We start from the raw sequence: 14,208 nt of genomic DNA, 5'->3' as shown, positions 1-14,208 counted from the left end.
GACAGTCTCATAATGCCTGAGGTTCCTCCTCTTGCCCTTTTTTGAAGGTTAATACAGCCTTTATCAGTGGCTTTCCATGGTCACAGTGACCACTAAAGAACAGACTTTTCTTTGATTGTATTGGAATTGGACAACTGATTATCTGTTTGCATTAGAAACACCTGTAGACTGTGTAGATTATACTTGCTTCTGCAAAGCCTTATTGAGAAAGAGGAAACGGGAGAGGGAGAATTCAGCACAAGTCACAGACAAAGCGGGAGTGTGCTGGCTTAAAGGGATTAGATCACAGCTCCAAGAGTTCCATAAATTTTTCAGGGAAAGCAGCAGACTAAAGAAAGTGGAGGTAAACTAAGGTTGTTGAAACAGAAAAAAACTGCTTTTTTTTTTTTTTCCCTGTCTGCTGACAGGCATAGTAATTGTTCTTTGTAAACTTTGTATTTTAACATAGTGTGCTTTTTATTTATTTATTACATTTCTTAAGCATTGAGAATGGTATCAGCATGTCTGGCAAACTGCGTGCAGTCTGCTCCAACAAAATGTAGTTTGCCTGTGTTGGTTTATTCTTGCAAGGTCCAAAAGATGGTTACAAGGGCTGGAACCCTGAAGAATTTGAAGAGGTTCATGTGTAACACTGAAGACCATTTAATACAATGTGGAGGATGTATAAAGGAGGTTTCTGGTTAGGTGTTGATTAAAAAGGCAGTTAGAGGAATTGAGCTTCAGACCCATTTGAAATTGAACAACTTATTATCTGTTTGCATTAGAAACACCAGCAGACTATGTAAAGATTATGCTTGCTTCTGTAAAAAGAAAAAGACTTTTTAGAGCTGAATGATTTGTTCTTAAAATGTCTTGATTTTTGAAATTTCCAGCTTAAGACCCTTAAATTTTGGTATTAAAAATTAACTTGTAGCATGTACTTTTAACTTTTTATATTGATTAGGTATTTGGAATGAAGAAACTAAATGTGTTTTCAAAGATCAATAAAAGTCTACTCTAATGAATTTTCACACATTTATTTTTCAGGAGCTGGTGAATCAGGGAAAAGCACAATTGTCAAACAAATGAAGTAAGTATGGTGAAATACTATGATAGAGAAATATTTTTTTTATTTGAATAGAGAATTTATTTTTTTTTTCCTTCCGTAGGATTATCCATGAAGCTGGTTATTCAGAAGAAGAATGTAAACAGTACAAAGCTGTTGTCTACAGTAACACCATTCAGTCCATTATTGCTATCATTAGAGCAATGGGGAGGTTGAAGATAGACTTTGGTGATCCAACCAGGGCTGTGAGTATTGAAGTACACCCACAGATACACAGCTGAAATATCCATTAATTTTCAATTTTTGTCTGTTACTGTTTCCTGAAAAAATCTCTTGATATTCCAAAATCTTCTTTGTTGGATACAAATTTTGATTGAAAACTAAATGCCATTGGTCTTTACACAGCAAGGTGACCCTCAGAACGATCAGCAGTGGGTTGATTCATGACAACTATTTGGTTTAGATACAATTCTCCAAATTCCATCTAAATTTGGAAAACTAAACATCCAAGTCTTAGGGAATTTTTGAAAAACATTAAACCATGCAGTCACGTCTCTTTATTTGTAAGGACTTGTGGGCTGTTATGTTCTGTAAGTCATTTAAGTTAGATACCTTCATGTTCCTTAAATATAGCTTAAATAGGTAGGCATCTAGCTACTGTTTGCACTTCTTAATTAGTTCATAAGCACAGCATTGCCTAAAATATTTCTGTCCTCCGAGCTTGATCCTGTTTCACACTGATTTCCAATGTGGAGGATTTTATTTTACTCAAAGCAGAGACATGAGCATAGCCCTGCTGCTGATATCCTGTTTTTTCATGATACCATAAAGATTAAGGATTTTTCCCAAGAAACAGGAGACCTTTTTCAAACCTTTTCTGCATCTTTTCCATCTCCTTTTGTCTAATGTCCTGCATACAAACCTCTGATGGGTCTATTTGCCATTCTACCTACTGATGCTGGTCTTGAGAATTGATTGTATTGGCTCATTGTTTCTCCAGTCCTAACCTTATACTCGTACCTGTGGGGACCCTGATTAAGTCCACATCTGGTCTGGAGGTTAGAGGCTCTGAAGCTCCGTAAAATGCTTAGCTTAAGTGTTTTTGCCTGTCCTCTGGTTACAGGAATAAGCTCTGTGCTGCAGTGCTGAATTTGATCACCGAAGCTGTTAGTCTGAATAGCATTGCAGCTTAGTTCAGGATGTGTGCCTTTATGTTCATTCCATAGAAATCAATGTCAGAATATGGAATGCTCAATAGTACAGTTTTTGAAGCAAGACCTAGCCACATTATCACTGTCTTGAGGGAAGATGGAGGAAGGTGGTTTTTTTTGCTGTTCATGTATTGAAATAAGTTTGTAAGGTAGTTAGAGGCATATTTTGTCATAATTAAGTTCTTTCCATCGTGTTAAGGTTGAATTACAGTTTGGGAGGAGAAGGAGGGTCTTGAAAAATAAGTAATAATATGTAAAGTTTTCATTCATGACAAAGTCTTGTGTTCAAGATCTTATTGATTGCTTAAAAAGCAATTCATAAGTATTAGAGAATATACCTTCAGTGACCTTGTGAAATGCATTATGTATGGTTTTCATAAAGAAGACAAATGTTCATAAGATTATGTAAAGTGGGTCATGAAGTTGTATCTGAAATCTAAATTTGATTGGCAGTCATGTGAATTATTAGTTAATTTTCATTTTGCTTTTTGATAGTCATTTTTATGTACATATGTTAATTCTACCTGAAACCTGTTCAGTTGTAAACATAACTAGTAAAAGCTTCCTTTTCATTGGTTATTCCTCTCTACATTTATTCTCATGTTTGCTGTTGTCGCCCCTTAAGAAAAAGTTTTCCAGGGCGGCAACAGTATCTTATTGCATGTTAGTTCAGTATTTGTGCAATGGAGTCCTCTCTGGAGTCTGGCAGTTAATGTTGGAAAGAGGCAGATGGTAGACTCGTGTTACTAAATACGTAGTAAGAGAACACGGAGGAGGAGTAAATTTAAGTGTTAGCAGATAAAATGACTAACAAGATCTTGAGGGCTATTTTATATGTGATATCAATGTGAAGTCATCGGAATTTGTCGACTTTAGACGGCTATATAAATGATGAGGCAAACTTTTGTCAGGGATAATCTTAAAATATCTGTCCATCCCTTTGCGCTTATGCAGATCTTATGGGTCCAAGCTCTTTTTTTCAGAGCAATGCTGCTATGGAACATCAGTACTAGATTTCTACCATTTGTAAAGTTAGAAATGGAAAAGGAATTCAGAGTTTGTTATACATCACCCTCGCTTTTTTAAAAAAATGTATGGTTACTTCTCAGTTATTACAGTATAGCCTTTTAATTTTATTCTATTTTGTTGTAGTTTTTTCATATTGGGGGGGGGGGGGGGAGGCGGCGCTCAAAACTGTAATTCCTGAGGAAAACTGTTACATTCAGATTCTTTTCCTTAAATTTCTGAGGGTTTTACTCTAAATGGAATAAGTTTATTTGGAAAATCATATACTCTTATTTCTGTCATAAGACTAATGGTAAAGCAGTAAGTTGAATGTTTTCTATTTTAAAGCTATTGAATCAAGGGAGCACAGATTACACCAGCAGCTTCAGTAATGTTCAGTCTCAAGATTGGTGTATCTACCTCTGTCCTACAGGACATTTCAGTACTAAAGTAGACAGTATGTTTTGAGAGACATTTAGTGAATGTGCTTTAAAGGACCATGGAACACTTTCTAAATATAAGATTTGCTGTTATTAGCTAGAGAGGTGCTTAAATTATTTTTTTTACATTATCTCATTTATGAAATCTGGTATAAAAATAGCAACACCAAGAAAGGAAGCTGCCCCGTTCCAGTATAATTAAAGGAAAGTATGTAGCATTGGTTATTAATGAAAATAGGACTTGATATTGCATACTACCTCACTTGTGTCTGCAGTATTTGCCATCCTTAGAAAAGGGAGAATGGAGGTAACAGAGACCAGTTCTTTCTTATTTTAATGTTTAGGCTTTTAAAAAAAGCTGAAATGGATTCTCTTGTTCCATCTTCCTTCCGCCCGCCCCCCTCCCCCCCCCCCCCCCATTTCAGAACATGTAGTAATTAGAGCTATTTGAAACAGTAAATTTTGTATGTTTGAAAATCAGACTATGTTAGGTATAAATGGCATAGTCAGTCATGACAAAACTGACTGTCAATTTCTAAGCTGTTTCCATCATGTGTCTTAATATATTGGCTTTTCTTCAAGATCTGCTGCTTTTATGAGTTGTAGGTCCTTGGCATTTGCATCTACAAACGATATTCAACATCAGAATTGTCATTTGGGTTTCTTTTATGCAGACACGTTGCTCAAACTACAGTCAGTGAGTTCTAACTATCCAACCCTTTGATCTTTACTACTTTGTTTTTTCATGTAATTATTAGTGCAATCAATTGAATTTTTATTAGTTGTCCACAATTTGTCCTGTGCCTGTACAGTAATAGGTATTGTGTTGATTTGGTTCACAAATGTTCATTTTTATATGTGTTCATTTTTATATGTGTAGCTATTTTAGCTTTCAAAAGATTTTGAACTGTGTCAGTTACCTGTTTTTCATATGTATAACTACATATGTTTACATGTGGATATACATAAATCTCTTCAAGTTTGCTTTGAATTGACTGGACTGCAAGCTTTTTGTTTTAAAGCTGTGACTATTGGTATTACTCAATCCATCTGCAAACAATTTCCCTGTTAGCTGTCATAATTTTTGATTATTTAAGTCTACAGCAGACAATATCTTTGGAACAGGCACTACTTTCTGTGCTTGTCCTGAAAATGTGGGCTTTTTTCATGGCTTATTGTTTGAATAGCAAAGGTGACAGAACTGTATTTTTCTACCGATGTTTATCTGTATCTGCACTTTTGTGAGAATAACTTTGTGTTGCTTGTTTTAATCCACTTTCGTGAAATACTTTCAGTTCGCAGCTGATGTGCCTAAGTATCTATTTTCTCCTTCTTCCTTTTCACTATCATCTGTTCTCTTTCTTTTAATTATTGGACAAACAGTACATGCTGTGGGTAGTAGTTACAAGCCACAAGTATGTTGATTTTTCTGGCTGACGTACCTTGGCATTAGACCACATACAGCTAATAACCACAGGAGAGTACTAATGCGGTTCTCTTTCCTCTGCCCTGCTGCTATCCTCTTTTTCCAATGCCTTACAGCTCCAACATTAAGTTTCTTTCCTTAGTCAAAATTGGATGAAGGTAGCCAACTGGTCAAATTCTGTTACAGGATACTGGTGGATTGACATCCTTTACTCCATTAGCCTTACTCTCAAAGGCAGTCATTATACACAATCTTAAAATCTAGCATTTGCTGTCTTAAAAATCTTGATATTTGCTTGATATGGCATTACCTTGGTCTCTGTAGAAGAAATAAGGTAATGAATATTTGTAACTGATTTATCTGGAAAGGCTTCAAGAAGTGTTTTTCTGTATCCTGATGCATGATTTGGGAAGAAATCATTTGTCACATTCAAAGAAAGTTGATTTTTGAAGCTTAAATGATTTATGTGTTTTCTTCAGTCAATCAACATACATCTGCATTTCTGAAGGTTCTATTATGCATTGTAACCATTCTATTCAGTTTCTGGTATTTGATAAACAAATAAGGTTAACTTGAGATTTGAGCACAAAATATGTTACTACTTTGGTTTATAGAAGCTTAGTTAAGTTATAAACAGATCAGAAGCAGCTTTATCAGCCAGTGAGAAATTTGGTTAAGTAGTCTTTCTGCTGTTGAAAAATGTTGGAATTAATATCCTGTGCAGAACACTAAACCCTATTGTTTTCCTTCACATTTTTTGGTTTGGTTACATTCACGTTTACCAGGTTAAGAAAGTAGCTCATTTGCTGAATATAGTTCTTCGGTTATAATGCTTCCATTGTGTTTCTCAATGTTTGTCTCTCCACTTTCTGTTTACATCTTAAAGGATGATGCTCGGCAACTCTTTGTGTTAGCTGGAGCAGCAGATGAAGGATTTATGACTGCAGAGCTTGCTGGAGTTATCAAGAGACTGTGGAAAGACAGTGGAGTTCAAGCTTGTTTCAACAGATCTAGAGAATACCAGCTTAATGACTCTGCAGCCTAGTAAGTACTATGTGACAAAAAAGGCTCTCTTTGTCTTCTAAGTAATAGCTAGAGAAATAGAAGTCTCATCTTTTGAGGAATCCTGTTCCCGTGTAGATGGAAAATATCGAAGTGTCTGGACAAAGATATTGTCTGCTTGGGTCAAAATGCTGCAACTAACCTTCAGGGTTGGAGAGGAAGACGTGTGGTATAATTATGAATTTGAGTTATGTTCCAACCAGTTGTTTCATCCTCTTGAGGAAGACAAAAATTGCTTTAAGCTGCTTTAATACGTTCCATAGCATTTTTATTACAAAAACATGACTCAATACCTGTTAGTATCTGAACATGTTCAGGAAACTTGATGTGATGTGAAGTCTGTATTACCAAGGATACTACCTTCATGTTCATAATAGTTTCTTCTGTCATTCAACACCGCCGCATTTTATTTGTTAATTAACAGTCTCTGTTAGAAATGTGTTGAGCAAAGGTAACAACCAGGATGTGTCTTCTGTGCTAGGGTAGTTATTAAAAAAATGAAATAGTAAGGAATCAAGGGTGTGAGAAATAAGATGTGATGGCAGCAAGTAATGGTAAGTCAGCAAGGAAGAGAGTCCATTGAGGGAGAGGTAAGATGGTAAAGAATGACATAGCAGTGATATTGGCCTTACAGGGCAGCTTTTTAAAGCTGAATTGACTTGTAGTGTTTGAAGTTCACTTTCCTTAAGATAAGGTACTTCTGTTCTATAGAATAACTGTACATAAATAAACAACATGCAGGTAAGGTAACTGAGAAGACTACAGCTGGACTAATGTAATTATAGGCATGCTAAATGAATAGAAATGTGATCAAATTGTATTGGAATAACACTGATACTTCCACCATGATTGTTACTTGTTTGAAGTTCTTCTAAGGGTACAGAAGGTAGATGACAACGAGCTGAGCTCACAATGACAGATCTCTTGACCTAAGAAATAGCCCTTCTATAAACTGTCTTCAATATGGAGCACTTCATTTGGAGGGTCGCTTACTTTTCTCTAGTAACCTCCTCTGTTCTATTTTGTTGTTTTAGACACCTCTACCTCCAGTTTCATAAAACTGTTCTTCTAGCCATACAGTTGTATCCTTAAAATTGCTAGCGTCTGTGCAATCACAAATTCTCAATAGAAAGTTAATTGTTATAGAATCATAGAATTAGTGAGGTTGGAAGGGACCTTTAAGATCATCAAGTCCAACCGTTAACCTACCCTGATAAAAACACCACCACTTCTAAACCATGTCCCTAAGCACCTCATCTACCCTTTTCTTAAACACATCCAGGGATGGTGAATCCACCACCTCTCTGGGCAGCCTATTCCAATGTTTAATAACCCTTTCAGTGAAAAAATGCTTCCTAATATCCAATCTAAACCTGCCCTGACATAACTTGAACCCGTTTCCTCTTGTCCTATCACTTGTCGACAGGGAGAAGAGGTCAGCTCCCATCTCTCTAAAACCTCCTTTCAGGTAGTTGTAGAGGGTGATAAGGTCTCCCCTCAGCCTCCTCTTCTCCAGGCTAAACAACCCCAGATCCCTCAGTTGTTCCTCATAAGGTTTGTCCTCCAGACCCTTCACCAGCTTTGTAGCCCTTCTCTGGACACGTTCCAACACCTCAATGTCCTTCTTGTAGTGAGGGGCCCAAAACTGAACACAATACTCGAGGTGAGGCCTCACCAGTGCCGAGTACAGGGGGATGATTACTTCCCTAGTCCGGCTCACCACACTATTCCTCATGCAGGCCAGGATGGTGTTGGCCTTCTTGGCTGCCTGGGCACACTGCTGGCTCATACTCAGCCGGCTGTCCACCAACACTATGTATTAATGTATTATGTATTAAGCATTTTCTTAAAAACATTAATTCTGGCCAAAACACTGGGTTGTTCTTTTCATACCTATTATCAGATTCAGGGTAATTTGGGGCTTTGGTTATAGTTCAAAGTAACTTATAGTTCAGTAGGTTACAAAGATGGAGTTCTTCTAGTTAGTGCAAATAACATTGGTGTATGTGGAACCATGTTTGCATTTTGGGATTTTGAAGAATTCTTTGTAGTGGAGTCAATTGCATAAGTTTTCTTCTAGGATGAAATATCGTTGTGTCTCTAAAGCTTATTTCAAAAAACCTTGGAAGATTGAGGGAAATAATGTGTCTTGTCTCCTGTCCTATCTCAGAAATATATTCTATGAAAGTCAGGCACAATATAATGAATGGACCTAGAACTTCTATAATTCTTTGTAATTGTCTTGTTACTGTTTTATGAATAACTGAAAGCAGTATTTATTTTTACCTTCAGTTACTTGAATGACTTGGACAGGATAGCACAAACCAGCTACATTCCAACCCAACAGGACGTTCTCAGGACTAGAGTGAAAACTACAGGAATAGTGGAAACTCACTTTACTTTCAAAGATCTTCATTTTAAGTATGTAAATCATGCTGCATGCTCATCTGTCTGTTATGGTTTCTGTAAAGTTCTAAAAGATGGACTTTCAATGATTTGTCTAACAGATTTGTCTAACCACAACTTTGATGCCCCCCTGCCTTTTTCTCTGAAAAAAATTCCACATGCTCAGCTCAATTTTCTGAAGGGATGTGGGAGTTGTTGGAACTCTGTAATAACTCAGAATAAATATGTAGGTATTAAGTAGTAAATGCTTTGGGTTTATTGGAAGCTTTTTGTAAAGATATTTTATATGTAAATTAAATCTCAAAATACTCCATTTTCTGCCATGTTAAAAAACAGTTCTTCTATCAGATTCTTCCCTTTTAAATTCAATTGGAGAACTGGGGGCTTGTAAATGATTGCTGATGTCGTATGAAAGAGTAAATCCATTTTCCTGAAGAACTGAATTTAAATATGTGTTGTACTTTAAGGTAGTATTTTATTTAGTGATGAAAGAATGTGACTTATGTTTCTTGTAATGTGGGATTTACAAAATAATGTAATATTCTGAACATTTTATGTCCAAAGACATTCATGGTGAAAGCATGGGATAGTATAAATGTAATAATATTCCATCTCCTACTCATCAGGAACAATGAGAAGAAAACTCAGTAGAACTCACATTTCATCTGCATTTAGATTGTGCAGAGATTGTTGTCAGCATGTCTATACAATATATTTGTTTAGTATCTTCATGGAAAACTTTTTTTTTTCATGTAAATGCAAATGTCCATTTTCTCACTCTGTTTTTTGTTGAGTTTTGTATTGTAGATGGATTTACATTCTTCTACTTTCTCAATGAATTTGTATGTAGGTAGCTATGTCCATTCTGTACTGATTATTAGGACTGTTATAAGGACCATACGATTACAGTCCTACGAAGTCCATTATAAGGATCGTACGATTATACTTCTGTAAAATGTGTAATTGTAAGACAGGCCTTTGGAAGTATTTAGCTGTAATGTTGTACACTTAAACACCTGTACAGGTGCCTTAGGAGACAGGCTTAATGAGGGCTGAAGAAATTTTTTTATTTTTTCATCCCTACTTCCTGTTGCGGGCAATGACATTGAAAGGAACAGATGAGCTCAGTCTGTTAATACGTGGCTCTGTGGCTGGTGTCACCGCCACAATTTTGGGTTTTTCAACAATGGAATGGCCTATGCAGCACCAGGCCTGCTGGCAGCAGATGGGGGTTGGCTCACTCAAATGGGGAGAAGGGTTTTTGCCCCAAAATTAGCAGGTCTCATTAACAGGGCTTTAAACTGGATTCGATGGGGGAAGGGAGTATTATCAGGTTTGCCCGTGACCAGCCAAGGGATGTTGTACCAAGGATAGAGGAACAGGGTGCTGGTGAGGGCCTGCAGCCATTAGCTCCAAAATGTGCTGGCTATGCTGCAGCATGCTCAAAGACTTATGTAGACAAGCCAGGAGCTCCTGGACCAACAGGAGCCAGTGGGGGGAGGCATCTTTAATACACGGCACAGGAATGCCACCTGGAGAGCAGCACAAAGTAATTACAGTTGTTCCAGCCAGGTCAGCCTCAACAAAGACACAGCTAAAGTGCATCTATGCAAATGCACAGAGCATGGGGAACAAACAAGAGGAGCTAGAGATGTGTGCACACCTCCAAGGCTACGATCTCGTTGGCATCGTAGAAACTTGGTGGGATGACTCTTATGACTGGAGTGTTGCCATGGAAGGCTACAGGCTCTTCAGGAGAGACAGGCAAGGGAAACGAGGAGCGGTGTTGCCTTATATGTGAAGGAGCAGCTGGAATGCATGAAGCTCAGCCTAGGGATGGATAAAGAGCCAACTGAGAGCCTATGGATCAGGATTAAAGGGAAATCAGGAGCAGGGGACATCACAGTGGGAGTCTCCTACAGGCCACCCGACCAAGAAGACTGAGTGGATGAAGCCCTCTATAGACAGATAGGGGCAGCATCACATTCACAGACCCTGGTTCTCATGGGTGACTTCCACCACCCCGACATCTGTTGGAAGGGTAACACAGCCAGGCATAGGCAATCCAGGAGGTTCTTGGATTGCATTGAGGACAACTTCCTTCTCCAAGTGGTTGAGGAGCCAACGAGGAGAGGAGCTATGCTGGATCTTGCTCTTACCAACGAGGAGGGGCTGGTAGACGGTGTCCAACTCAAGGGTAGCCTGGACTGTAGTGACCATGAAATGGTCGAGTTTCAGATCCTCGAGGCAGTGAGAAGGGTGCGCAGCGGGCTGACCACCCTGGACTTTAGGAGAGCTGACTTTGGCCTCTTGAAGAATCTGCTTGGTATGGTGCCATGGGATGAGATGCTGGAGGGAAGACGGGCCCAAGAAAGTTGGTTAATATTCAAGGACCACCTCCTCCAAGCTCAGGAGCAATGCATCCCTACAAAGAGGAAGGCAGGCAGAAAAGCAAGGAGGCCAGCGTGGATGAACAAGGAGCTCCTGGACATGACCAAAAGGAAAAAGGAGGCCTATAGGGAGTGGAAACAGGGGCGGGTAGCCTGGGAAGTATACAGAGGTATAGTTTGAGCAGCCAGGGATCAGGTTAGACAAGCTAAAGCCCAGATAGAACTAAATCTGGCCAGGGACATTAAGACAAACAAATAATCCTTCTTTAAGTATGTCAGAGAGAAAAGAAAAACTAGGAAAACTGTGGGCCCTCTCTGGAAGGAAACACAAGAACTAGTTACCCAGGACAGAGACAGAGCTGAGGTACTTAATGACTTTTTTGCCTCAGTCTTCACTGGCAAGGACTGCAGCCACACTGCCCATGACACAGAATGCAAAGATGAGGATTGGGAAAATGGAGAACGCCCCACTGTAGGTGAAGTTCAAGTGCAAGACCACCTGAGGAATCTGAAGGTGCACAAGTCCATGGGACCTGATGAGATACATCTGTGGGTCCGGAGGGAACTGGCAGATGAAGTCACTAAGCTACTAGCCATCATATATGAGAAGTTGTGGCGGTCTGGTGAGGTCCCTGCTGACTGGAAAAGGGGAAACATAACCCCGATTTTCAGAAAGGGAAACAAGGAAGACCCAGGGAACTACAGGCCAGTCAGTCTCACTTCTGTGCCTGGCAAGGTCATGGAGCAGATCCTCCTGGAAACTCTGCTGAGGCACGTGGAAAACAAGGAGGTGATTGGTGACAGCCAGCATGGCTTAACCAAGGACAAGTCATGCCTGACAAATTTGCTGGCCTTCTACGAAGAGGTTACAGTGTCAGGGGACAAGGGAAGACCAACTGATGTCATCTACTTGGATTTGTGCAAAGCATTTGACACTGTCCCACACAATATCCTGGTCTCTAAATTGAAGAGACATGGATTCAACAAATGGACCACTCGGTGGATAAAGAACTGGCTGGACGGTTGCACTCAAAGAGTTACGGTCAACGGCTCGATGTCCAAGTGGAGAGCAGTGATGAGTGGCATTTCTCAGGGGTCGGTACTGGGACCTGTACTGTTCAACATCTTTGTTGAGGACATGGACAGTGGGGTCGAGTGCACCCTCAGCAAGTTTGCTGATGATACCAAGCTGTTCAGCGAGGTAGACACACTGGAGGGGAGGGATGCCATCCAGAGGGAGCTGGACAGGTGGGCCCAAGCCAACCCCATGCAGTTCAACAAGGCCAAGTGCAAGGTCTTACATCTGGGTCGGGACAATCCCAAGCACAAATACAGGCTCGGTGGCGAATGGCTGGAGAGCAGCCCTGAGGAGAAGGACCTGGGTGTGCTGATTAACGAGAAGCTCAACATGAGCCAGCAGTGAGTGATCGCAGCCCAGAAGGCCAACCGTATCCTGGACTGCATCAAAAGAAGTGTGGCCAGCAGGTCAAAGGAGGTGATTCTTCCCCTCTACTCCACTCTTGTGAGACCCCACCTGGAGTAATGCATCCAGCTCTGGAATCCCCAACATAAGAAGGACATGGACCTGCTGGAGCGTGTCAAGAGGAGAGCCACGAGGATGATCCGAGGGCTGGAGCACCTCCCCTATGAGGAGAGGCTGAAAGAGTTGGGGCTGTTGAGCCTGGAGAAGGCTCCAGGGACATCTTATTGCAGCCTTCCAGTACCTAAAGGGGGCCTACAGGAGAGCTGGGGAAGGACTTTTTACTAGGGCATCTAGCGATAGGACAAGGGGGAATGGCTTTAAACTGGAAAAGGGCAGGTTCAGATTAAACATTTTTCACTTTGAGGGTGGTAAGGCACTGGAACAGGTTGCCCAGAGAGGTTGTTGAGGCCCCATCCCTGGAGGTGTTCAAGGCCAGGCTGGACGTGGCCTTGGGCAACCTGGTCTAGTGGGAGGTGTCCCTGCCTATGGCAGCGGGGTTGGAACTCGATGATCTTCAAGGTCTGTTCCAAACTAAACCATTCTATGATAACATTGAAAAGAACTTTTAAGGTGAACTAAAAGCATAAAAGGCTTGAATATACTGAGGTGAGGGTACATAAACATGACTATCTGTGCCATATTGTGTACTTCAATTTTTTTTTTTTCATCAATTGTCTTTTCTTTCCTGTTTTGCTGTGCATGTTTAGATTCTTTGAGGTTGAGCATCATTTCAGCCTTCTTTATAAAGCGCTTAGCATAGCTCTGATTATTGATTCAATCTAAAATGCAAATAGCAATTCATCTTCATCCTGTTTCTATAGACTATTTCAGAAGTTGAGTCTGATTATTTGCTACTTTTGTCTTCAAAGAACACCTTATTCTGTAGAAATGTTCTTCTGATAATGTAACAAAATTCTTATGGAAATTCAGGTCTTAGTACAAAATTATAAAACATCAGCGTTAGAATTGACAGAAGCATGAAATATTTTCCTATGGGTACCGCCATCGCTAATTAATTGAGAACTAAGTAGAAGTAAGTGGGTGACTTGCATTTCTATAGGGTGATATCTAGAGACTTCCCCTCAAAGAACACTTCTACAGAATCCTTTTTTAATTTTAAAATTCTAACAGGGAGTAATCTTTAATTTTTTTTTAAGATGGCATTATTCCATTGTAGAACATTAAATGGCAATGAACATTGTCACTTGCACAATAGTACACCCGAGTAGAAGACCTTCTTAGAGGTTATGATGTCTCTGACAGTTTTGGATCAGAAAGCCAAGGGTCTTTTTTTTTTTTTTTTTTTTCTTTTCTTCTAATTTGTTTCCTTCTTTACTTACTTTTACTGTGTGTTTTTGTTTTTTTTTTTTTTTTTTTTTAAATCAAAATCTAGCAACTCAGGACACTTGAAGATGTCTAAAAATAACAACTGTAACTTAATCCTTTCTAGTGCAATTTACCTAGTCATGTAGTAGAGTAACATTAAATTGGTAGGGTTTTTTATCTACCACCACCACCCCCCCCCCCAATCTTACAGCACAGGGAAAACAGGAAAGTGGGATAATACTTTCCAGATATGTATCTGTCCCGGTTTGAGGTAAAACAGAACCAATTTTCTTTTCAGTAACTTTACATTTCAGTTAAGCCTTTTCTAACTCTGAAATTAACAGTGTGTTTTTCAGACAGTGTCCGCTTCTAGCAGATAGGGTCTAATATTTGTAATTAATACCAAGGAATGGT

At 39.5% G+C, this 14,208-nt stretch overlaps 1 protein-coding gene across 1 annotated transcript in view; it reads left to right on the top strand.

Annotated features, from left to right (window-relative positions):
• Positions 1-14,208, top strand: part of GNAI1 (G protein subunit alpha i1) — a 40,960-nt gene that overhangs the window by 18,110 nt on the left and 8,642 nt on the right. The window contains exons 2-5 of the mRNA XM_082486621.1: positions 1,027-1,069; positions 1,149-1,290; positions 6,014-6,171; positions 8,482-8,610. Coding sequence (XP_082342747.1) covers positions 1,027-1,069; positions 1,149-1,290; positions 6,014-6,171; positions 8,482-8,610 — 472 coding nt within the window. The remainder of the gene's footprint in view (positions 1-1,026; positions 1,070-1,148; positions 1,291-6,013; positions 6,172-8,481; positions 8,611-14,208) is intronic.

The sequence above is a fragment of the Vanellus vanellus genome, assembly GCF_965231255.1.
Source record: "Vanellus vanellus genome assembly, chromosome: 1".
NCBI classification, from domain to species: Eukaryota; Metazoa; Chordata; class Aves; order Charadriiformes; family Charadriidae; genus Vanellus; species Vanellus vanellus.
The sequence above is the reverse complement of the archived record's forward strand: the minus strand, read 5'-3'. Positions and strand labels throughout refer to the sequence as shown.